The sequence below is a fragment of the Herpailurus yagouaroundi genome, unplaced genomic scaffold (genome assembly GCF_014898765.1).
Source record: "Herpailurus yagouaroundi ecotype Mexico unplaced genomic scaffold, PumYag 355, whole genome shotgun sequence".
NCBI lineage: Eukaryota > Metazoa > Chordata > Mammalia > Carnivora > Felidae > Herpailurus > Herpailurus yagouaroundi.
This window is the reverse complement of record NW_024412572.1, coordinates 8,767,107-8,793,986: the sequence shown is the minus strand read 5'-3', so window position 1 is coordinate 8,793,986 and position 26,880 is coordinate 8,767,107. Positions and strand designations below refer to the sequence as shown.

Sequence of the window (26,880 nt, the reverse complement as noted above, 5' to 3'; positions counted from 1 at the left end):
CCCCCCCCACGACAGAATCCCAAGCAGGCTGCATGCTATCAGCGGCAGAGCCTGATCAGCCTAATGTGGGACTCAAACTCACGAACCACGAGATCATAACCTAAGCTGAAGTCAGATGCTTAACCAACTGAGCCAACCAGGTGCTCCTTTTTAAAATTTTTTAATGTTTATATTTTAGAAAGAAAGAGACAGACTGCGAGCATGAGTGGGGGAGTGGCAGAGAGAGAGGGAGAAAGAATCTAGAGCAGGGGAGGGGCAGAGAGAGATGGAGACAGAATCTGAAGCAGGCTCTAGGCTCTGAGCTGTTAGCACAGAAGTTGGACACTTAACGGACTGAGCCACCGGGGCTCCCCAACAACTCAACTTTTTAAATGGGTGTTAAGATTTTAAGAGATACTTCACCAAGTGTATGGATGGCAAATAAACATATGAAAAGATATTCAGTATAATTAGTCGTTAGGTAAACATAAAAATCAAACCACAATATCATCACACAAATTAGGATAGATTAAAAAACAGTAACACTGACAGTAACACTGGATGCACAGGAACCAAAACACAGTGCTGGTGGGAATACCACAAACTACCAAAGTGTTTTCCAAAGGTAAACATACACTTACCTACCATATGACTCAACAATTCTATTCCTAGGTATTCACACAAACATCTGTATGCAAATGCTTAAGGAACTTTATTCATGATCAACAAAACTAGAAACAACTCAAACATTCTTCCACTAAAACCAACTTGTCTCCCCAAAGTGGAATTATTTGGCAATTAAAAGGAATGAAATGCTGACAACATACAACAACATGGATGAATCTTAAATGCATTATGCCACATAAAAGACACCACACTCAACAGGCTACATACTGTAGGATGCCACTTCTATGACAATAGCCAAAATTACAAGGGAAAAAACCAAGTGATTGCCAAGGACTAGAGGAAAGGAGCATACGGTAAATTTCTTGGGTGATGTAGCTATTCTACACCTTGATTGTGGTAGTGGTTACACAACTATGAAAAGTCACAGAAATGTTCACTAACAGCTGAAGGGGGAAGATTTTAATATACCTAAACTATACATCAATCAAAATAATAAAAAAAGCAGTTTGTTTGGAAAATAATTTGGTGTTTTATAGAGTTAAACATACACTTACATATGATCTAGCAATTCTACTAGATATTTACTCAAGACAATTAAAAACAAGTGCACACAAAGACTTACCTGTATGTGAATATACTCAGCACTTTTATTTACAACTGCCAAAACCTGGAAATAACCCATATGTCCATCAGTAAGAAAATGGATAAACTGAGGTACAGCCACATAATGAAATATGTATTAGAAATGTTTGCTCTTTGCGGTGTCTGGGTGGGTCAGTTGGTTAAGCATCGGATGGACTTCAGCTCAGGTCATGATCTCATGGTTCGTAAGTTTTGAGTCCCACATCCGGCTCTGTGTTGACAGCTCAGAGCCTGGAGTGTGCTTCAGATTCTGTGTCTCTCTCTGCCCCTCCCCTGCTCGTGCTCTGTTCTGTCTCTCAAAAATAAATAAACATTTAAAAATTTTTTTATAAATGTTTGCTCGTCTTGCAGAACAAGTTACTCACAACCCAAGGTTTTACTTGTACTACTTTACAATTAAAAAAACTAACCACCGAAGGGCACCTGGGTGGCTCTGTCAGTTAAGCATTGGACTTTGTCTCAGTTTGAGCCTCTCTGGTGAGAATGAGCCCTGTGTCTGATGAGAAGGAGCCCTGCTTCTCTCTCTCCCTCTATGCCCCTCCCTCATTTGTGCCCACTGTCTCTCAAAAAGAAAAGATTAACCACTGATACACACAACGGGGCTGCATCTTAAAATCATTATGTTAAAGGAAGCCAGATATAAAAAACACACTCTATATTTACAGGAAATTCTAGAAAAGGTAAGCTAATCTATAGTGAGAGAAAGTAGATCAGTAATCCACCAGAGTGGAAGTCAGGGTCAACTTGCCAAGGGATAAAACAAATATACGTATATTTGGAAATGAAAAAAAAATGTTCTACGTCTTGATTTAAATGGTGGTAATTACAAGTTGGATGCATTTACCAAAACTCAAACTACATACTTAAAAAAGGATGTCCCGGGGCGCCTGGGTGGCGCAGTCGGTTAAGCGTCCGACTTCAGCCAGGTCACGATCTCGCGGTCCGTGAGTTCAAGCCCCGCGTCGGGCTCTGGGCTGATGGCTCAGAGCCTGGAGCCTGTTTCCGATTCTGTGTCTCCCTCTCTCTCTGCCCCTCCCCCGTTCATGCTCTGTCTCTCTCTGTCCCAGAAATAAATAAACGTTGAAAAAAAAAAAATTAAAAAAAAAAAAAAAAGGATGTCCTTGATTGTATTTAAATTATAGTTCAATAAAATTGATTTTAAAAATTTGTCAATGACCAATCTGAATATAAAACAATTTCGGGGCGCCTGGGTGGCTCAGTCGGTTAAGCGGCCGACTTCGGCTCGGGTCATGATCTCACGGTCCGTGGGTTCAAGCCCTGCATCAGGCTCTGTGCTGACAGCTCAGAGCCTGGAGCCTGTTTCAGATTCTGTGTCTCCCTCTCTCTGACCCTCCCCCGTTCATGCTCTGTCTCTCTCTGTCTCAAAAATAAATGTTAAAAAAAAATTAAAAAAAAAAAAACAATTTCATTCACAACAGCATCAAAAAACCCCAAAATATTTCTGAACAGATTTAACAAAAGAAGCACCAAACTTGTATTTGGAAAATTACAGGGGCGCCTGGGTCACTCTATCGGTTGAGCGTTCCATTCTTGGCTTCAGCTCAGGTCATGGTCTCACAGTTTGTGGGACTGAGCCCCACTTTGTGCTCTGTGCTGACAGCATGGAACCAGCTTAGGATTCTCTCTCCCTCTCTCTTTCTACCCCTCCCCCCATCAAAATAAACTTTAAAAAAATTACAAATCACTTGTCAAATAAAAGATCTAAGTAAAAGGGAAAACATCCCATGTTCATGGGTTAGAAGACTCAACATTGTTAAAACTGATCTACAGAGGCAAAGCAATCCCTATCAGAACCTGATACAACTATCCTAGCTGACCTCTTAGTAGAAATTGACAACCTGACCCTCAAGGGACCCAGCATAGCCAAAACAAACCTGAAAGAGAACAAAAGAAGAGGACTCACAGCTCAAGATTTCAAAACCCACTACAAAGCATCATTAATCAACACAATGGACTACGGGCACAAGGACACACAGTTCATCGACAAAGAATTAAAAGTTTAGAAATAAACCCACATATGCATGGTCAACTTATTTTCGCCAAGGGTGTCAAGGCAATTCAATACAGAAAGAAAAAAACAATAGTCTTTTCAACAAATTGTGCTGGGACAACTGGACAGCTACATGAAAAAGAATGAAGTTGGACCCTTAACCTCACATCGTATATAAAATAATACAAAATGGATCAAAGACCCAAATACTATAAAACTTGTAGAAGAAAGCACAAGGGTAAATCTTCATGACCTTGGATTTGGCAAAAGATTCTTAGCTATGACACCAATAACATGAGCAATAAAAGAAAAAATAAATTTCAAACTTGTTTTTCAAAGGACATCGTCAAAAAAGTGATGAAAAGGCAGCCCTACAGAATGGGAGAAAATATTTTCATCTCATATAACTGATAAAGAACTTATATCTAAGATATATAAAGAACTCTTATAATTCAGGGTGCCTGGCTGGCTCGGCCAGTAGAGTATGCAACTCATGATTTCAGGATTATGAGTTCAAGCCCCACACTGGGAGTAGATTTTACATTAAAAAAGGAAGGAAGGAAGGAAGGAAGGAAGGAAGGAAGGAAGGAAGGAAGGAAGGAAGGAAGGAGGGAGGGAGGGAGGGAGGGAGGGAGGGAGGGAAGGAAGGAAAGAAAAAGAAAGAACTCCTGACTCAATAATAAAAAAGGCAACCCAATTTTAAAATGAGTAAAGAATGTGATTTGCTATTTCTCCAAGATATACAAAAATGGCCAATAAGCAAATAAAAAGATGACAACAGCATTAGTTCATCAGGGAAATGCAAATCAAGACCACACTGAGATACTACTTCACACCAACTAGATGGCTAGACTACAGTCAGATAACAAGATAACAAGTGTTGGCAAGGATGTGGAAAAATCAGAACCTTCATATACTGCTGGTGGGAAAGACAATGGATGCAGCCTCTTTGGTAAACAGGCAGTTTCTCAAATGCTCAAATACAGTTACTGTATGACCCAGCAATCCCACTCCTGGGTATATACCCAAGAAAAATGAAGACATATGACCATACAAAAACTTTATACCACTGTTCATAGCAGTATTTTCATAACTGCCAAAAGGTAGAAATAACCTAAATACCCATCAACAGGTAAATAAAATACAGTATGTCCATACAATGGAATATCATTATTCAGCTATAAAAAGGAATGAAGTACTGGTATTTGCTGCAACTTGGATGAACCTTGAAAAAATACACTAAGTGAAAAAAAAAAAAGTCACATTAGGCCATATATTATATGATTTTTTTTCACTATGAAAACTTAGAAAAAGGGTATCTATAGAAACAGAAAGCAGATTAGTGTTTGCTTAAGGCTGGGGGAGAAGTAACTACGAAGGCAGAAGTAGTAATAGCAAAAGAGGGATCTTTTATAGGCAAAGAAAATGTTTTAAAATTGATTGTGGTGATAGTTGCACCTATCTGTAAACATACTAAAAATCACTAAATTTCACAATTCAAATGTGTGAATTATATGGTATTGAATTCTATATCAATAAAATTATTCAATTGTACTCTGTGATCACGTTAATCCACATAAGCACAATACACCGCACTGATTTAACAATTTTACTGCATTATAATTTGATTTCAAAATACGGGAAGTCAAAAAACATCTTTATTATAAAATGCCTTTCTCCCAAATGATTCACAGTTATAGTATCATTATCATAATTCAAAATCCATATTAAGAAAAAATTAGTAATAATAACCAGTTGTTGAAATCCACTTATGAAATCCCTCATATGCTTTAGCTCATTCAAATTTCCTAATAACCCTAAGGACTAAGTGAGGAACTTGCCAATGATGAAACTGAGGCTCAGACAAGTTAAGTAGCTAGCTGTCCAGACCTTGAGTACAGCCTGGACTGGAGCCAGTGTTATTCCAATAAACTGTCTCTTTTTCCCTTATTATTTCACCTAATTAACTTTCAGCTTGAAATTTAAATCATTTTACCAAACTTTCCCTTAAAAACTATTCCCTTAACAGCCAAACACAACGTTAGAACCAGTATAGAGATGGGAACAACATCTGTAAAAGTCACTGTGGGGACAACTGAGGATATCTGAATATATTATTATAGAATTATTAATTTTCTTGGGGGCGCCTAGGTGGCTCAGTCAGTTGGGCATCCGACTCTTGGTTTTGGCTCAGGTCATGGTCTTGCAGTTAATTTGGGCCCCACGTTGGGCCTGTGCTGGCAGTGCAGGGTTGGCTTGGGATGGTCTCTCTGCCCCTCCTCCACTCTCTCCCTCAAAAGAAATAAATAAACTTAAAAAAAGAATTTTCTAAAATGTGAACACACTATTGCGGTCATTTAGAGGAAGGTCCCTATTCTTCAGAAGTGCATACCAAAATATTTTCTAGATAAAGTATCATCACAATGCCAACTTACTTTCTAATGGTTCAGCGCAAAAGAAAACAAAAAGCTGATATGGTGAAATGTTAACAATTGGTGAATCTAAAGTCAAGTACTTACAGGGGTTCACTTATACTTAGGTCTCTGAACTTCACTAGAGGTTGAATTTTTTCAAAGTAAAAAGAAAAACTGAGATCTGAATCTTTGAAAAATGACTTCACTCTTAATATTGTTATATCAATGTACATTCACTTTAGAAAATTTCCAAGAAAACAAAAAAGTTTTTATAAAATTATATTCTTATAAGACACTAAAAACAGTTTTGAATCAAATACTTAGAATTGATGAATGAAAATTGTGAATGTTGACTTAATATAAAAGGAATGATGGAGGGGCACATGGCAGGCTCAGTAAGTACAACATACGACTCCTGAACTCAGAGTCTTGGGTTCTAGCCCCACATTGGGTGTACAGCCTACTTTAAAAAAAGAAAAAAGGAATGATGGAACTTGAAATCACCTATTTGGCAACTATGATGTAATGAATAAGGCAAAGAATCACACACAGATTAAAATTACTAATGGGTAAAATTTCGATGAGAAATAGGATGTTTGTATAGTATTCCCCCACCAGATATGTATTAATTATAAGGGAAAAACAGTAACTTCACATTGGTGAGACCTAGCAGATACCATCTTAAACCAAGTGACCAAAATTAATAACAACCAGCAACGATAAAGTGACCAACTGGCATCAATGTAACTCCTGATATGATGCACAAAGAACACTACACCACTTCTTTAGCATTCCTGCCAAAACACAGGAACTGAATCTAATCATGAGTGTATATTCAACAAACCCAAATTAAGTGGCAATCAATAAAATGTACTCTTCCCAAAAGGTCAAGGTCATGAAAGACTAGCTTAAAAATCATTCCAGATTAAAGGAGACTAAAGACGGGCACTTGGGTGGCTCATTCGGCTAAACATTTAACTCTTGGCTTTAGGTCAGGTCACGATTTCAACAGTTTCGGTGAGTTCGAGCCCCACATCAGGCTCCATACTGACAGTGTGGAGCCTGCTTGGGATTCTGTCTCCCTCTCTCTGCCACTCCCCCACTTGTTCTGGCTCTGCCTCTCTCAAAATAAATAAACTTAAAAAAAAACAACAACAAAAAAGGAGCCTTTAGAGACCCAATAACTAAATGCAATGCATGATCCTAGATTAAAAACCTGACCCACAAAAATAATTTCTAAAATAATACATTAAAAATATATAATATATAAATCACATGTATATTAGTATGGGGTAGGTTGGTAATATTCGATGTATTATCTATAGATCTTATTTAGTATTAATTTCCTGATTTTGGTAACTGTACTATGGTCATGTGAGAAAATGTCAAGAGGTAACATGTCTGAAACTTACTCTCAGTACAGGGGGGAAAAATTATTATATAGGTATAAACAGTGGATGAACGAATGGATGATGGATAGAGGAGGAATGATGGGAAGAGGGAGGTAATGATAAAGCAAACGTAGAACCTGGGTGAAGGGATTCAGGAATTCTGCACTAGTCTTACAGCTTTTCTGTAAGTTTGACATTATTTAAAAATTAAATGATGTTTAAAGAGCACTAGCCAGTGTTACAGTAGAATGGGAAAATAACAAAAGTAAATAATTCTTAAAAGATATTGATACACTCTGCACATAATTTAAGTATTAAGGGAAAAAACTGGATTTCTCTCACTTCTAAAATGTCATTTTTGAGGCACCTGGGTGGCTCAGTCGGTTGAGCATCCGACTCTTGACATCGGCTTAGGTCATGATCTCATGGTTCATGAAATCGAGCCTCACGTTGGGCTGTATGCTGATAGCGCTGGGCCTGTATGGGATTCTGTCTTTCTCTCTCTCAAAATAAATAATACACTTAAAAAAAAATAGTAAAATAAAACGTCGTTTTTCCTGGGGAGCCTGGCAGGTTCAGTTGGTAGAGCATGCAACTCTTGATCTTGGGGTTTTGAGTTCGAGCCCCATGTTGGGTTTAGGGATTACTTAAAAATAAAAATCTTTTTTAATGTCCTTTTTTCTCTGACAGTTTTGCTTAAAAGTTCTTTTCAATGCCACAATATTAAAGAAAATTTACTTTTACCTACCTTCCAACAAGCCCATAAAAAACCTGCACCAGATATCAATTTTCCTCTCTTAGAAACACTAACATTCAGTTCCTTTACCAATAAAGGTCTTGGCATTCTACTGAGAACTTTCTGGGTTCGTGTCTGGGCTCTGCCACCTGCTGGCTATGTGACCTTGGACAAATCATTTCGCCTGTATGCCTCCATTTCTTCATCTGCAGGGTGAGATAAAGGTGACGTTTACCTCATGGGGGAATTAAAAATAGATAAATACAAATCAATAGCAAAAAAAAAGAACAATCTGATTTAAAAATGGGCAGAAAGGGGCACCTGGGTGGCTCAGTTGGTTACGCGTCTGACTCTTGATTTCGGCTCACGTCATGATCTCACAGTTTGGTTCATGGGTTCAAGCCCCACGTTGGGCTCTGTGCTGACAGAGTGGAGCCTACCTGGGATTCTTTGGTCTCCTCTCTCTTCCCTCCCCTACTTGCGCACATGCTCTCTTTCTCTCTCTCAAAATAAACTTAAAAATAAATAAATAAATAAAATTTTTAAAAAGAAGTAAAAATGGGCAGAAGATGTGAGTGGACATATTTCCAAAGACACACAAGTGGCCAACAGGAACATGAAAAGGTGCTCAACATCACTAATCATCTGGGAAATGCAAATCAAAACTACAGTAAGATATTACTGGACACCTGTTAGAATGGCTATCATCAAAAAGACAAAAAATAACAAGCATTTAGTGAGGATGTGGAAAAAAGAAAACCTTTTGCACTATTGCTGAGAATATAAATTGGTGCAGCCAATTATGTAATACAGTATAGAGGTTCCTCAAAAAATTAAAAATGGAACTACCCCACAATCCGATAATTCCACCTCTAGGTGTATACAAAAGAAGTGAAAACACTACATTGAAAAAGATAACTGCACGCCATGTTCACTGCAGCATTATTCACAACAGCCAAGGTATGGAAGCATCTAAGGGTCCACCAATGAATCCATAAAGAAAATGTGGTATACACACACCCATGGGATATTATTCAGCAATAAAAACAAAAAAAAAAAACAAAAAAAAAAAACAAAAAAAAGAAGGATCTTCCCATTTGCAAGAACATGGATAGAGCCTGAGGGCATTATGCTCAGTGAAATAAGTCAGATAGAGGACAAATAGTGTATGACCTCATTTGTATGTAAAACCTTAAGATTTAAAACAAAAACAAAAACAAAAATAAAAATTCCACCAAACTCATAGATAGGGAGAAGAGACTGGTGGTTGCCAGAGGCAGAGTAGGGGGTGGGCAATATGGTAGTCAAAAGTTACAAAATAAATAGGTCCTGGGGATGTTATGTATAGCATGGTGACCATAGTATACAATACTATATATTTGAAGGTTGCTAAGAGTAGATCTTTTTGGGGGCGCCTGGGTGGCGCAGTCGGTTAAGCGTCCGACTTCAGCCAGGTCACGATCTCGCGGTCCGTGAGTTCGAGCCCCGCGTCGGGCTCTGGGCTGATGGCTCAGAGCCTGGAGCCTGTTTCCGATTCTGTGTCTCCCTCTCTCTCTCTGCCCCTCCCCTGTTCATGCTCTGTCTCTCTCTGTCCCAAAAATAAATAAATGTTGAAAAAAAAAATTTTTTTTTAAAAAGAGATTTTTTTTTTTTTTAAATAGGCTCCACGCCCAATATGGGACTTGAACTCACAACCATGAGATCAAGAGTTACATGCTGTACTGACTGAGCCATCAAGGTGCCCCTAAGACAGTAAGTCTTTAAAGTTCTCATCACAAGAAAAAAAGTCTGCAATTATGTCTGGTGATGGACGTAGTTTTAACTAGACTTACTGTGGTTGTCACATCACAGTATATAATATCAAATCGTTATGTTGTGCACCTGAAACATTAACATAATGCTGTATGTCAATTATATCACAATTTTAAAAAAGAATAGATAGGGGTGCCTGGGTGGCTCAGATGATTAAGAGTCCAACTCTGGATCTCAGCTCAGGTCATGATCTCACAGTTTGTGAACTTGAAGTCCTGTGTCTAGCTCTGTGCTGACAGCACGGAGTCTGCTTGGGATTCTGTCTCTCTCTGCCCCTCCCCTGCTCGTGGCTTGTTCTCTCTTTCAAAATAAATAAATAAATTAAAAAAAAAAGAAAAAGAATAGATAAGTTCATGCATAAGAAACATTTGATGTAGTGCCTGGAGCACCCACCATGGGCACCAAATTCATATTAGCTTATATCATGAAACAGAAGATTTAAAAATGACTGAAGAAAACTCAAAACTTAAGACTTCAAACAGAAGGTGGGCACCTGGGTGGTTCAATTGGTTTAAGCTTCTGACTCTTGATTTAGGCTCAGGTCATGATCTCAGGGTAAACGAGTTTGAGCCCTGTGTCAGGCTCTGGGCTGACAGTGCGGAACCAAATTGGGATTCTCTCTCCCTCTCTCTCTGACACCCCCCCCACCCCTCAAAACAAATAAATAAAACATTTTTTAAAAAAGACTTAAAACAGTAGGTTATAAGAAAAGTCTAATGATTTAAAACACTAATCCCAGGGTGTCTGGCTGGCTCAGTTGGAAGAGTTTGTGACTCTTGAACTTGGGGTCATGTGTTTGAGCCCCAAGTTTGGTGTAAGAGATTGCTAAAAAAATAAATAAACTTAAGAAAAATAAAAACACTAATCTCATCATGGAGAAAAAAGATTTCTGTTCATGGCTGTTAAGATAGAAAACAACTAAAAATAACCTCAATGTCCCATAGAGGATTGGTTAAATAAGAGTGCCAATAATGTGAAACTATTAAAAGTCATAATGTAGGAGATAGAAGGGCAGTCTATATCGTGTAATATTGTTAACTAAATAAAACAAAATGGTGTAAAGTATGTAAAAGTATGATCCTACCTTTATAAACATTTAATGTATGCACATAAAGAAAAGAAAGTGTTAGGCTCTTTTTTCTTTTTAATGTTTTATTTATTTTTGAGAGAGAGAGATAGAAAGAGAGAGAGAATCCAAAGGGGCAAGCTCCAGGCTGAGCTGTCAGCACAGAGCCCAATGTGGGGCTTGAACTCAGAAGCCATGAGATCATGACCTGAAGTTGGACGCTTAACTGACTGAATCAACCAGGTGACCCCAAAGTGTTAGGCTCTTGATGCCTCAGATGCTTGGGGGTTCCTACAGGATATAAACCAATGGATTGGAGCTGGAGGCTTCCTAGAAATTGCTCTAATGCTGGGTCTCTGTCGGTTTCTGCTCTCTCACATGCAACATTTTGGCTCGTTTCGTGGCTTCTCACCTTTTAGCTTCTTTTCCACACTAATTCAATAATCCTTACATTTCCTAGGTTACACTCTCAAGAACAGGAATTTGATTGACCCAGTTCATCTTTACTTGCAAGATGTGTTAAGACTACTAGGCAGGCTATAGATTTACTTGACCCAGGAAAAGGGGAAAAGGGTAAGGCACTGCAAGAACTACCAGATAACTTCCAAAAATTTTTGTAGAGCCAGTGGGGAGATAAGAAACAAAAAAAGCCTTCTGTTGAACTGTAACTTCCCTGGGCATGAAAACCATGGTATTAGAACACTTATTATTAATACCCAACTATCTTATTTGTACACAAATGCCCATTACAAAAGGATCACAGAATTGCATTAAGTAGCAGTCTTACAGATCATTAAATACTTAACAGAGAGAAACTAAAATCTGAAGTATTCCGAACATTCAATAGTTAAGCAAAAACAAATCTAAAATTCTAATGATAAAAAGGGTACATTTCTTAATCCAGATTTTCATTTTACTAAATAGGAAGTGTTTAAAACACTAAGCAACAAGGCGAGGGGACATCTGGGTGGCTCAGTCAGTTGGTATCTGACTTCCACTCAGGTCATGATCTCACAGCTCGTGGGTTCAAGCATCAAGTCAGGCTCTGTGCTGACAGCTTGGAGCCTGGAATCTGCTTCAGATTCTCTGTCTCTCTGTCCTTCTCTCTCCCTGCCCTTCACCTGCTAGCACCCTGTCTCTCCCTCTCTCAAAAATAAACAAACTTAAAAAAAAAATCTTTAAAACACTAAGCAAGTAACAATCTTGGGGTAGGGTAACTACCAGCCCCCTCCCAACAATCAGAGGGAGAAAGAAAAGAGGATTAGGATTGCTAGTATAAAAAATTAAGAATTTGGTTGGGGCACCTGGGTGGCTCAGTCGGTTAAGCGTCCAACTTCGGCTCAGGTCATGATCTCACAGCTCATGAGTTCAAGCCCCACGTCGGGCCCTGTGCTGACAGCTCAGAGCCTGGAGCCTGCTTCAGATTCTGTGTCTCCCTCTCTCTCTGCCCCTCCCCCGCTCATGCTCTGTCTGTCTGTCTGTCTCTCTCTCTCTCTCTCTCAAAAATGAAGAAATGTTAAAGAAAAAAATTTTTCTTAAATCAAGAGTTTGGAAACAGGATGGCCTAAAAAAAAAAGGCAGGAGTGGGGAGGAATCACAATGGACTCCCTCAGTACATTAAAATGTTAACCATGTAAGAACTGAGATTTTGTGATGGCTATATGTTATTTTTGAAAAAAACATTTCTTAAAGTTCTTTCTTTTCCACCATTCCTAAAGAGCTCTTTTCCTCTCTCATTCCAGAAGTATGCAGTTTTAGCCTCTCCTCCTCTTTCAAACAGGCTTCTCTGAAGTCACCTCAGACCTCTTCAAATCACCAATTCAATGGCTGTTTTCCATGGTAATTTTCCTGTGACTTCTCTGCATCACTCAGCAATGCAGACCTTGGAGCTGCAGAATCCATCCTGTGACCATGAGGAACACCTATGGCGGAATGCTGTATTCTTTACAGAGCTGCCACACCTGCCAGAAACCATATTCCTCTAGATTATGTTACAGGCTGTGCCAGTGTTTAAGTTGCTGCTAGTACAGCATTCTTTCCTTGCAGCCAAAAACATTCTTAATGGATACAGCCTTCTTTATGCACCCAACATTGTTGATCACATAGTCCTACTTATTCTTCAGTAATGCCAGTGATGAATGTCCTCTCCTAGTATTGCTACTTTTGGCATTTTATGCTCCTTCCACTCCCAATAATTAAACCAGCCTCTCTTCCTCCACTGTTCTATCCCAGCTTCCAATACCAGATTTAATCTAAAACATTTAGCACACAGGACATTCTTAGCCTTAAACGTTGTCGTCATTCTTGTCTAACACTTCAATGCCTGAATAAAAAATGTTTAACACCAGTGAACCTACCATTCAAGGCTTGCTGTAATGTCTGGCCTACTATTTCTCAACCTCATTTAAAAAAATTTTTTTTTTAGGTTTCTTTCGAGAGAGAGAGAGATAAAGAGAGAGACAGAAAGGGGCAGAGAAAGAGGGAGAGAATTCCAAGCAGATTCTGTGCTGTCAGCGCAAAGCCTAACATGGGGCTCAATCCCATGAACTGTGAGATTATGACCTGAGCTGAAATCAAGAGTTGGGCACTTAACAGACTGGGCTGCCCAGGCACTCCTCAACCTCATTTTCATTAGCCCTCTATAAAAAAAGAACTCTCTGACCTGGCTAGCTCTGTGCTGACTTACTCACTATGAACCTCCAAATCCTGCCTTCTCCAGGAAGCATTTCATTCATGATCACTGCCTGCCCCTGCACTCCTACAGCAGTCATATACTCTATAACTCGTTTGGCACATAGTCATATACTCTATAACTCAATTTTACACGATCACTGCCACCCACTCACCTGCTTTTTCTTAACATACTATAATTTCCTAGGGCAGGTGGAAAATAGCAACCTTTGTCACATACCTCTGCAACCTTAATATTAATAACAATGACAATAAACAGAAGACTGATTGAGATTTGAGATTTTCCTTTTCTTTTTAATTCTACTATTAAAGAGTTGCAGATTACAGAAATCCAAGTACAGCAATTAGTACAGTTATGAAGATGAGCTCCATCACTTAAAGTGATGAAAATATAGTGTTATGAGGACAGATGTATCCCCAATATCAATTAGAACATTCCACTCCCAATCCCAATGTCCTGTAAGGAGGCCTGCTTTAACCACACAATGGAAAATGAGGGGAGAAAAGTCTTTGAGAAACAATGTGGAAAAAAAATAGTAGATTTGTGTAGGATATTAACCCAAATCAATACCAGTCTAAGAGTGTAAAAACATCCAAAGTTAAATCCCTTAATTATGTCAACAGGTGAAATTTTTCTTTAAATCACTTTTCTCCCATAAAACAGTGTACCCTGAACAAAGAACTTCAGGACACTGACTACAGAAATTGTCTCCCACACCTAAAAGAATCTGCAAACACAACCTTTCAGGGAGACAGAAGAGACACAATGGGGAAGGAGGGACAGAAAAGATTTGCTAAAGAAGTAGATCTGTTAATTTAACACATTTTCTGTCAAGCAAATCAACTGTCCTTAGTGCCATTGTTGCTGAAACAATGAACACTCAGGGAAGGGGTGTTCATTAAGAGGAACTGGTCAGAAGAAAATAACAGTCTTGCGGCCAACCAAACTGCTTAACAGCCTCTTAATTGTAAGAACTTATTCCATTCTTAGGAATTATTAATTAGAGGTGACTTAAATGTTCAACATTAAAAACATAAAGTGGTTAGTGTAATTGTGACCCTAACACTTCCTCTATTTTCACTTATCTTTAGAGGTTATGGGTGGGGGGAGGGGCACTGAAGGATGCACACAGTCTGCTATGACAACCATTCACACATTTAATTCAGGTGGCCACATGCCTCAGTGACATATTGCCAAGTCAGGCAGTTACTCTAGCAAACCCACCCTAGGGAAAAAGTAGAACAGCACTGCTCCTAAAGAGTCTGGGCTGTAGAATCAAAGCTAAAAGCTGACGATTAGAAGAACATGACATCATTTAAGCCAACCAAATCATAAACGTCACATGAGGTCAGGGGCTTTAAAAAGGAGAATGAAATACTGTATTTCATATACTTTTACATAAACAATATTCCATTTTAAAGGGTACATGAGTAATTAAGTGCAAAACAGTGCACATAACAGAATTATTCAGAGGGGTCACTCACCCTCCTAAAGAAGAAAACTGCTTTTCGCTGCAGCATGACCAACTTCACACCAACTTATTTATACAGATTCTGGAATTTAATATACTGATTTGGACCAGAAATTCTAGCTAACTCCACCACAGCCCAAAACAAACCTAGGACATCAGTAGATTAGCACAACAATGTGGAGTAAGAGAGAAAAAATAATATGGTCAGGACTTACTTCATTCCCAATCAAGAGATAAAAACAAAAATTAAGGTGCTGGATCCCTGTGGGGACCAAATACCCCATGATGGCAAAAATGGAGTCTGAGACGGATGCTCTATGTGAAAGACACCTTTGGAAGCCACAGATAAATGTTACCATCTCCCTGGAAGTTCTACAGTATCTTTCTGTAGCTTACTGCTATCTTAGCTTACTGCTAAGTCACCATCACAATACATTTTTTTCTCCAAACCAAAATGAAAATCTACTTGATCCATAAAATATTTTGCCATACTTGCCTACAAGGAAAATCCAATGGGCGAAATCAAGAAAAATATTTAGAGTGACCTCAAGAAAGAATCTGTGATTGGTGTGTTCTAAGTTGAAGATTCTGGTAAAATAAACTTTGTATAACAATATACACATCCGTCTCAGGCATGTAAGCATATAGGAACATGCGCACACACACCCCTTCAACTTAGGTTTCACTGAACTTTTGACCTGGTCATAACTGGCTACCCCCACTCCCCACAGTCCACCACTACGCAAGACTCAAGAGATTTGTCAAGAAGAGCCTGTGCCCTGACAGGCAATGGCAGTGTGGAAGCCAGCCTGAGGCTATATAGCTCAACACCCAGCTTCCCCAACAGTGCCAGGCAGCCAGGCTTTGCAAAAGGGACGCCTTTCTTTAAGGACCCAGTTAGCCCCACAATGCCCTCTCTATTGCCCCCAAACCACTTCTTCCCTTAAATGACTCCAGGAAAGAGAAAATAATAGTAACAAAACATCTGCTTCCCAGTTTTCTGACAAGTGCAATTACTACTGACATGCATATCTGAGAACAACTTTAACTTCCTTCAATTTTTATATACAAATATACTGAAGATTTGCGTTTAGGGGAAAAAATTAGCATCAGAAAGAAAAACTTACCCTCTTCACAGTGTACCTTTTATACAATGACCTACACTGAACAAGTCTTCCCTCATTATACCTTAAAGCAGTAAATCACAAATGTGGTGATTTGGGCCCCCAGGAGATAGTTGGCAATGTCTGGAGAACAATTTTGTCATGACTGGGGATGCAACTGGCACCTAAAGGGTAGAAGCCAGAGATGCCTCTAAACAGCTTAAAATGCAAATGACAGCTTTCCACAACAAAGACTTATCTAGCCCAAAATATCAAGAGTGCTGAGCTGAGAAACCTCAAGCATTAAAGAAACCCACGGAATCCTGAGCTCAATACTATCTAACAATTGTAAGAATTGTAAGAATTACTGAAAGACTTCTCCAAAGCGTTCCAATATAAATTAATATTGGTTAGAGGCTAATGTAAAGAAGTATAATAAAAGCATCCGAGGAACAATATCTACTGAAATATGAACATAGAGGAGGACGACACAGTTATCTAGAAAGATTTCAGTATCAAATGAAAAGCGAGCCACATGCCTAAAAGCTCTAACTGGATCTCATTCAAAGTTCAAAGTATGAATGCTGTTAAATATAACAAAAATGAAGGGAAAATAACATAACTGAAGATCTTCATCCTCCAGAATTCCTTCTGGTCTCAAAATACAAAATCTTAACTACTCATCAAGCCCTAAAAGCTACTTTCAAAGTAACATGACTGCAGACAAGATTTCCACAGAAAAAGTTCATATAATTCACAAACACATGAAGTACAGGTTTGCGGCTTTCATCTGGTACAAAATTAATTTGTAAAACATGGATCCTAACACAGGTCACAACTCTGATCCTAACAAGTGAGGTCGGTGATTTTCTGGATCAATTAATAGTGCTATGCATGTGAGAAACACTCCTAGAATGACAGAACTTAAGACCTAGGAAAAACCTAAGAATCATCTAGTCTAAAATTCCCATTATATGTATGGAGCATCTGAAACCAAAAATCTGCCTGAGATCCTAACTCAAGTTAATGACAAAGACAGGCCCACGATCCAGGTTTCTGACTTTCTGCTTGATCCCTTCTGAGACTATGTTCGATCACATCGACTAGCTATAAAACCACATAGTTTGGAAGCTGTGTGGTTCTGTCCCCCTCGGCTCTGTCCACACTTGAATTTGTACCAAAATCAGCCTCTGCACTTGCAGTTTCTCAGCACTGTGCCAGTGCTCTTCTTTCTGACTCCTAACACACAGCAAGACTCCAGCCCAGCCTCTCCTGATCAAAGGGCAGACTGTCCGCTGTACCAAATGGTGCCAAAGTGTATTTTCGGCTATCCTAACTATGTTCCAGAAAATTAAGCAACACCGTACTGAACTTCCGTCATAAAGCCAGCCAGATGGTAACACAGGCTGTCCTTCAGAGATGAGAGGGTATTGGCCTTTCTGCAACTGCAGAAGCTCCCAACTACCCCTTTGAAGCTTCACATGGTTGGCAAAAAAAGACGCCCCCCACCCCCTCAAAATAAGCAGAAAGGGAATCTCTTTCACTTCTGGAAAGAGATAAATTTTTAAGTAATCTCCACACTCAATGTGGGGCTGGAACTCACAACCCCAAGACCAAGAGTCGCATGCTCTACTGAATGAGCCAGCCAGGCGTCCTTCACTTTTGGAGACAGACCTGCTCTGACAGAACATTCTCCTCTTTCGGGATTTCAAACTGCATAAAGATTTGCCACTCTGTAATCCACATCTGTTTTTGGGCTTTATTCCTCAGAGGAGGAACAGATTTTTGAATCTTCAGAAAATATTTATCATCTGGTATCTTACGTTAAATAGAACAGTGTCACAAAATACTAATTTTTAAAGCACTTTAAATCACTTATCTCCTTCAGTCCTGCTCAAATGTCATCTTCTTGAGTGAGGCCATACTAACCAACCTATTTTAAATTACAACCCACTCCCTCAACTGGGCCTCCCTATACCTCCATACTGCTTTGTTTCTTAACTAACCTCTGACATACTATACCAATTCATTTACTGTCTGTCTCCTTCTAATAGAAAGAGGATAGGTATTTTTGTGTTACGTTCAGATCTGTACCTCCATTATCTAATACACTGTGCCTAGCACATAGATGCTCAATAAATACCTGCTGAAAGAAATGAAATCACGAACTTGACTCTGTACTTACTTGAGTAGAAGTTTTACAAGTATCTTCTGTACCCCACATTATTAAGAATCAAAGAACTCAAGATTTGTACTATGGAATCCCAGCCATCACTTACAGGTATAGCCCTTCATTTTACATAATGAAATATAAAGAATGATGTAGCAACAGCACAGAATTTGTTATGAAAGAACAGGTGAGAGTCGGTCTGCAAGCAACTCAGCCTCTCATGGTAAGGGGACACTTGGGTGGCTCAGTTGGTTAAGTGTCTGACTCTTGATCTCTCCCCTCAGGTCATGATCTGATGGCTCCTGAGATGGAGCCCTACATCAGGCTCTGTGCTTACAGACAGGAGCCTGCTTGCGATTCTCTCTCTCCCTCTCTGCACCTCATATGCATGCCCTCTCTCTCTCAAAATAAATAAACTTTAAAAATAAAATAAAATAAGGATAACTCCTATCTCATAGTGATGGTTAAAGATAGCCAAGGAATGAGGCACCTGGGTGGCTTAGTTCATTAAGCCTCCCACTCTGGGTTTTGGTTCAGGTCATGATCTCACAGTTCACAAGTTCGAGTCCCACACTGGGCTCCCTGATGTCAGCATACAACCTGCTTGAGATTCTCTATCTCCTTCTCTCTCTGCCCCTCCTCTGCTCATGAGCACACTCTCTTTCAGAATAAGCAAAACTTTAAAAAATTTATAAAATATATTTATAAACATTTTATAAAGAAAGCAAGCAAGCTGGGGTGCCTGGGTGGCTCAGTCGGTTAAGCATCTGACTTCGGCTGAGGTCATGATCTCGCGGTTCACAAGTTCGAGCCCCGCATCGGGCTCTGTGCTGACAGCTCAGAGTCTGGAGCCTGCTTTGGATTCTGTGTCTCCCTCTCTCTCTGCCCCTCCCCTGCTCGTGCTCAGTCTCTCTCCCAAAAATAAATGAAAACATTAAAAAAAAGTTGTTTTTTTTTTAATAAAAAAAGCAAGCAAGCAAGCAAGCCAAGGATTAAATGAGAACATTTGAAGGCATCTGGCTGACTCAGTTGGTAAAGCATGTGACTGCTGATTTCAGGGTTGTGAGTCCAAACTATAGGTTGGGTGTAGAGCTTACTAAAATAAATAAGTGAAAAAACATTTAGAAAATGTATCAAGTAGTATGTAAGTGTCATTTACCATTAAGCTATTCTGACCTGCCCAAGGTCAAAAAGCTAGTAAGTGGCACCATTAGAGTAAGAATTCAAGTTTCTAACTCCTAGTGCAAGGCATCTTATGTCCTAAAACTAGATTTCTGGCTCCCTTATTCAAGGTTTACTGATTCTTTCATCTAGTTCAGGGCTTTTCAACCTTTGTATGGTTGGGGACCTCTTTCAGAATTTGATGAAAGTGACAGGCCTTCTCCTCCAGCAAAGTACACATATGTATACCAACACAAAATCTCCTGTAGCCCAACGATGGGCCCAGGCTTAAGGAACTGCTGATATGACTGGTTTATACTAATAAGTTACTCTCAGCAATTCTAATTATTTATTTTCTATGCTTAATAATAATTTATGCCTTGGGGAGCCTGCCTGGCTCAGTAGAGCACGCGACTCTCGTTTTTTGACAGTCCCAAGTTCAAGCCCCTCGTTGGGTGTAGAGATTACTTAAAAATATAAGAAATTTAAAAAAATAAAAATAATTCATGCCATGGTGCCCTTGATTAAGGAAACACGAAGAGTGGAACTCAGGAATCTGAATTAAAGATAGTGACCCCAGGTCATCATGCCCATTAGGTGAGGGACTTTATCATACAACCAAAGAAGGCAAAGGCTTCTGTACTCAACAGCAAGCAGCTCAGGGAAAAAGTAGATGGGACAAACAGATTATTTTTACCATGTTGCTAATATACAAACCATTCAGATAATTCTACATGCCCATTTTCAAAGAGCCACCTAGAGGCACCATGCTCTCTTCTCTAGAGGAAAATATTCCCAAAATGTTTGTGATGGGATTTTCGCCCCCAACCCCACACCCATCACTATTAACTCCAGACCAAACTGTTGAAAATGATTCTATATTCCCTTCCCTTACTTTGATCAAGACCCCTATAGTCACCATAAAGAACACCCGGTAGGGAAGAAAAAAATTAGCTTTAAATTATCATTAAATGGTCAAGTCACAATTCTTCATTTCTCAAATCAAGACAAAACTTAACCAACCTAACCCACTGGAATGCTAAACAATTGTAAAATACTTGATTTAAATGAAGTGGTTCTGAACTATTAACAGATAATCTTCTGATGCAAAGGAGGTGAGTTAGGAGCTTCTTTGGCAATCTCCCAGTTCTAAGTTAAGCACCTAGTAGTAGGTGTGCTTCCGTAACACCAACTACAGAATTCAGTGTCATTAACCTATTGTTGCCCAGCTATACCTCAATCTCTTCATCTGAAAAATCAAAATACCTAATCTAAGGCACAAATACATTGTGAGCATATTTGGGAATTTCTAAATATGTTAACAATTAATAGCATTTATCCCTGAGTGGAGGGGATACAAAGTTAACAGTTAACAGCTTTTATCTCTGAGTGGAGGAATTATGGGTGATTTTAATTCTCTTACCTACAGTGTGCTATAATTTTCAAGTTTTATATAATATCTGCATTATTTTTAACACCAGAAATTTTGAACTTGAAACATTATCCATACATTCACAGATTTTCCATCTGATGATTACAGAATCCCTGTACATTCAAGGTTGATTAACAGAGTAAAAGGACTTTTTTATAAGCAAAAATAAAACTATCCATGTTTTGGGGACCGGTTCTATGAGTGGGAGGTTGCAGAATTGCATCATGAATCCTCCCAGCCCTTCACCTATCTAAGAGATTACTTCACTCTAGGTAAACAGAAGCCAAGTCCTTGAGGATTCTAATTCTACTACCTAAAGTTTCTATAAATCTAGTTCAGCTTAGTGGTCAAGGGTAAAACAAGATCTTTCCCCATAGCTGAAAACTGATTTCCTAAAAAAGCTGATATACAATTTCTACCACTTGGTATTATTCATCATTTTTACCTTTTAAAGCTACAGTAAATTAAAGATGGTAGGGCCTTTTCAGTTGGCCTAACAGGTACGACTCAGCATCAGAATTGGTTTTTTTGTCTGCTTGTTTTAAGGGCCTTCCATTACATCATACACTCTAACCAAGGGGTTGTTTCTTAAACCGTCAGGACAATCAACTGTTAAATTAAAAAATCATCTAAGAAAAATAATAAATTTGCTTTACACTTGAACTAAAATTGATGTTTTCAGTGAGTTCTGCACCATCACTGAGTCAAATTTGTTAGAAGCCAAAAAAAAAAAAAAAAGGCTAATTTTATTTCTGATAACTGCTGAAAACTTTAAATCACCATTTGCATTAACTGTATCAAAACATACCTTACATGAGAGAATTACACAAGAACTGCAGAGGTTAAAAGTCCCTATCATTTGTTATCCATCTACTGAACATCTAATAAAAACAGATATGGATAGTTCTAAAAAACGTGTATATAGATTTCAAACATTCATTCGTGTTTCATGTATTTCACACAGCATGCACTTCAAAACAATAGTGTCACTTCCAAGAACCTCTCCAATCAAAAGAAAAGACAGTCATTTAAAAGAGCCCAAATTATTCCCCTATAACAATGATTTTTCATTTCTATTAAACACACAAATTTGACCTCTTTGGTCAGCTTACATTTCCTTTACGAATTATACCAGCTAATACTTAGAATCCATAAGTTTATTTCTTAGAATATAAAACAAGTTATTTATAGATTACTCTAGATATCCACAACAATTTAAGGCAAAATTAGTTACCTCTATTTTTCCATCAACAAAATGGGACTATATGGATTCTGAAAGATGAATTTTCCCACAGTAGTTTTAGACTGGGCCCTTAAGCTTTAAACTTGTAATTCAACATCACCTCAATTTTATTATCTTGCAAGGAAGAAAATGGTCTATGGGGCAAGTTTGCCAGCACCCAAGATGGCACAGTCGGTCACAAGCAACACCTTCCACGACAGCCACCATTTTGAGCAGCAGGATGTAATTAAACTACTCACGATTTTATGCCAACTAAAAGAAAACATGATTATCAGAATAACTGTTAAACATCTCTGGACTTTAAGCATTCCCAAATCCTTCATTTTTGTGGCCTTGTTTCTCTTCTTCAAACACTTAACCCTACTAAAATTTTTAGTGAAAGTCATGCTTGCTACAATAACGTTCAAACTTTGAAAACAAACGCTATGATGCTATCTAAAATGCCCAAGTTATTACATCTTCCTAAAAACAGAAGCCTACGATTTAATCACACTGTTTTAATTAGCTTCGGGAACTAAGAATCGCCAAAAGCCAGTGAGCGGTCCTAGTTTATCAGCCTACATTCCGCTTCATTCTCCCACCGTACCCCTTTTGATCTTTTTATTTTCCAATTTCATTAACTCTGCAACAAGAGCAAGTCCCAACACTTCATTCATATGAGAAGCAAATGATATTTCCGCAAACAACACTGAATCTAAAAATAAAGGTAAGGCAAAAATCCTCAAGATTAAACGAATTAAAATCAATCTGAAAATGGCAGAAAGTAGGATAGGTGGGGGTGGGGAGGCAACAACGATTTGTTCTTCCTAAAGAGTTAATTCTTATTTTGATTACTCCATTGGCGAACTCATTGGCAGAGCTGAAAAGAAAAACTGACCAACAGTTTCCATTTACCTTTGTCCAAGGCTAAAGGTGATTAAGTGAATACATATATACTGCCATAGGAGGACAGGCAATTCAACCTGCTAACCAATCAAATATTCACACCCCCTTCCAAAAATAAAAATAAAAGAAAGAAGGATGGATGCTGCTAGGGCTAGTTGCTCGTCGGGGCCATCGAATACATTCCATTCCTCACACTCCCGCCACCATCCCTGCTACTAGGACCCCCTGATTTTAGTCCGGTTATCACAAAGCCTCGGGTTTGAAAGCACCTTCGGCCTGGCCAGAAAAGCCATCCCTTTACTCCACGCCCGCCTGGAGGGATAATGGTGGCGAAATCAACTCAAAGAGCTCCCGAGGTCCGCGAATAAAGAGGGCTGTATGCTCCGAAAGGAAAGGCGCTGTTAAAGAATAACGGAGTCCTAAACTTTCTCTCCGCAGCCTCGGAGCTCTGGGCAAGGGCTGAGCGCCGGGCGGCTCCCCGGAGGAGAGCGCGCCCCCGAGCCCGGGCCCCCATCTCCGCCTGCCCGAAGTTAACCCAAAGCGCCCCGAGAGTCGCGGGCCTCCAGCAGTCTGCAAAGTGCGACTGCCCCTCCACGCGCCCGCCGAAGTGAGGGCGAGCCTCTCCCCGGCACGACAGACCCCTCCCCCAACCGACCGCAGGCCGCCTCCCCGCCCGGTCGGAGTTAATCCAGCCCGCAACCCCGTCCCCGCCCGGAGCAGCTGGCTCGCCGCTTCAATGGCACCGGGCAGGGAGCGCGCGCACGCACTCTCCCCACACACTCAGCCTCCAGCCCGAGAAGTCCCGGGAGAGCCGACCGGGTCCCGCTCCCACAAAAGCGCACTCCGCCCCCGCCTCCTCGCCGCCCGCTTCGCCAAATCCCGGAAGGCGCGGGTGGGCACGGCGGCCACGAGCGAACGTCCCGAGCCCGGACGCCGGCACTTGGCGTCCCCTGGGGAGCCTGGCGCGGCCCCCGGCCGCGCTCCGGCCCTGGCGCGCCTCGTGCCCCCACCTCCGAGCCCTTCCTCCGGTTGCGGACTACCGGCCAAAGTCTCCGCGTGCCCCGCTCCCTCCCGCACGGTGTTTCGGGACTCCCGAGGGGGCAGGGGAGAAAGGGACGCGGGGTGCGCCACCTCGCCCGCTCCTCGCGGCCACTCACCTCGATCTCAAAGTCAGGCAGGCGGAACGCGGTGCGAAAGAGCGAGCAGAAGTGCGCGATGGCCGGGACTTCCCACCAGGAGCGGAGCTCGCCCAGCCCGGCCGCGCCGCCCTCCTCCGGGCACATCTCCCAGGCGCGGCGGTGGCTGCGGCCCCGAACCCCAAGCGCGCCTCGGCGGCCCCACGCTGCCCGCGCACCGCTCGCCCGCCCGCCTCGGACTCCCGCCGCGGCGCAGCGCCTTAGCTCCTCGGGCGGGGGTGGCGGCGGCGGCGGCTGCTACTCCCGCTGCTGCCGCCGCTCGGCGAGTGCATGAGCTGAGGGCGGGCGACCCGGGCGGGGGGCGGCGGCTCGAGGGCCCGAGTTACTGAGGTGGCTGCTGCTCCGGCTGCCGACGGGGTCCGCGCGCTCGCCCCATCCTGCGGCTGCGGCCGCCCCCAGTACCATACAATATAATCATCTCACCGCTGGGGAAAACAGATGGGGTTGGGGGGGCGGGGGGAGGGGGCCGAACAGAGGGCCTGGGGGAGGGGCCGCCCACGAGGAGGGGGCGGGGCTGCCCTCACCACAACAACAACCCCCGCCCCCACTCCCCACCCCCAGTCCGGACAGCTGCACTGGAAGAGAGGGGGAGGGGAGAGGGAACTGAGCACCCCAAGAAAAAAGAGGAGTGTGACTTGAAGCGAGCATGGTGCACCTCATGAACTGCCATGATACTCACTCCGTTTTCCAGGTGTTTGGGACTGAGAAGTTTAATGACTTTGATCAATGAGGACAATAAGGGTCTTTCCCACCCCCCCACATGGCCTTAGTGGTCGCGTCCTTTTAAAGGGCCCGCTGGGTGGTGCTTTCGGTAGGGGCTAGATCCAGAAATACGCACGTGTGAGAGTTCAGTTATTATGGGTGCTGGTAATAGCACCAGAGAACCAGTGGGTTGTGCACTCCAGAAATATGAGGCCTAGAGAAATAAAGTGATTTCCACCTGTTCTCACTTTTATTCCATCCAAGAACGGTGTTTCAAGGAGCTCTGAAGTGGCTCTTTTCTCCAAGAAAAGAAGGTGGTGGGGCTGGTTAAGCTGGAACCAAGTATGATGGAGGCAGGAGTGCGGCGGGAAGGGTGGGGTAGGGGGAGGCACCAATCAGCGACCGTGAGCGGAGAGCCACAAACCCCCCCCCCCTCCCTCCGGCCGCCCACCCCAGGGAATGGACACGTGTGACCGCCCTAGAGAAGACAATCTTGGAGCTCAGCAATTGCCCTGGCTGCGGAATAGCTGCCTGGAAGAGTGAGCACAATGTAGTTAGAAAGCTGGGGGGCCGGGGGGTGGGGGGTGGGGGGCGGGGTTGGGAAATGGGAGATAGTCTGAGGAGTGTACTCTGGTGGGTTGGAGATCTGCACAACAAGGCTAAGGGAATGTACTTAGGGAGGAGGGTGTTGAGGCATGTGCTTCAGAGACACTAAATTCTATAGTACATTAGAATTCTGCTAAGCCCGAAGGAAGAAAAAAAAAAAAAAAAAACACCTCACAAACAGACCGGAAGTGTGGAAAAACTACAGTGAATGCCTATATATTTGTATTGGTCATTGCAATTTACGTATTTTAATACGGCATTCTCCTCAGTCTGCGAGGGCCTTAGCTGGGTTCTGTATCCACCTCTCAGTTAGGAAACACTACCCCTGATGCTTCCCCAAAAGTAGTCAAGTATATCTTGAATGACAGGCACAGTCATACAGTGTACGGTGGTTAAATCAAAGATTCTCCTCCATCTTGAGCAGTGTAAAACCTGGAGAAAAATGATGAACACTTGATGTAATAGAATTTGGTGTGGCTATCTGGAGTCTCTCCTCCACTTCTCCCTCACTTTTCCTGGTCAGTTTAATAACCTGCTGTGTTTTTATCAGGAAGCATTAAGAAAAAAACCCCAAATTCTTAAAATATATTTCATTGTATCTTTTATGAGTCAAAATACTTCTAACACTGGCTCCCCCACTCCCTCTCTTGTCATAGAAACAGCCCAAAAGTTACATAGGTTTGTTCTTTTATTACCTGGGACTACCTAATGATTTAAAATTCCCACCCAAATTCTACTATATGCTTTCATCTTTGACAAAAATGAGCATATATCTAAGTGCTCCCCAAAAGCAAAGGCTACATTTTAGTGTGTTTATAAAGCACAGCTCCTCTGTAGATATCCTATTAATAGATGAAATGTGAAAAGGGTGACAAGCCACTGTGGAATTAATCACATAACCTGAATTAGAGGTTTTCAGGACTTTCTTCTGCAGTCCTTCTTCATTTCCTCAGACCTGTTTGACTTTCCACACTTTTTCTTCTGTCTTTTTTTAAACGGTTACCACTTTTCTTCATGTTCATTTCCAATCCATTATATCCTGACTCTTCTTTCCCCAACTTCTTTTTCCTGGGTCTCCATCTGTCTTCTCATTTTTGCCTGTATCTTTTATCATTATTTAACCTTTTACCTTGCCTCACTACTAGCCGGCCAAGTAATAATAGTGCCTAGAACGTTAACAATACCAGGAAGCAGAAAGGTGAGATGATGTGGTTACTCTAGTATGTTTGAGTACTGGTTACAACCCCACCTCAAGTAGAAGTTAGTCTATTGTCCTCTTCCCCCCCCCCCCCCCCCCCCCCAACCACTGTCCAGTCCTGTGAATCAACAAAACTGTCGTGGAACTGGAGGTGCCCCCTGGTGGTGGTTAGAGAGTCGTCATTCTATCTCTCAGCACCTTTTTCTTACTAGCGTTTATTTCCCTGTGCTGCCTTTTTTTCTTCTGAGGATCCCCTCAGTGTTCATAGGGACCCGCACACCAACTTTACGTCCTCCCCTTCCTTTCTTCCTTCCTTTCTTCCTTCCTTTCTTCCTTCCTTTCT

At 41.2% G+C, this 26,880-nt stretch overlaps 1 protein-coding gene across 4 annotated transcripts in view; it reads right to left on the bottom strand.

Annotated features, from left to right (window-relative positions):
- CECR2 (CECR2 histone acetyl-lysine reader) overlaps window positions 1-24,292 on the bottom strand; it is a 192,423-nt gene extending 168,131 nt beyond the window's left edge. For 2 of the 4 annotated variants that reach the window (XM_040462741.1, XM_040462739.1), the window contains exon 1: window positions 23,993-24,289. In XM_040462741.1, the coding sequence (XP_040318675.1) occupies window positions 23,993-24,118 (126 nt within the window). In that variant the 5' untranslated portion in view covers window positions 24,119-24,289. Of the gene's footprint in view, window positions 1-23,992 lie in introns of all 4 variants that reach the window. The other 2 variants (XM_040462738.1, XM_040462737.1) reach the window with 2 other exon arrangements.
- Between the last annotated feature and the right edge of the window lie 2,588 nt (window positions 24,293-26,880).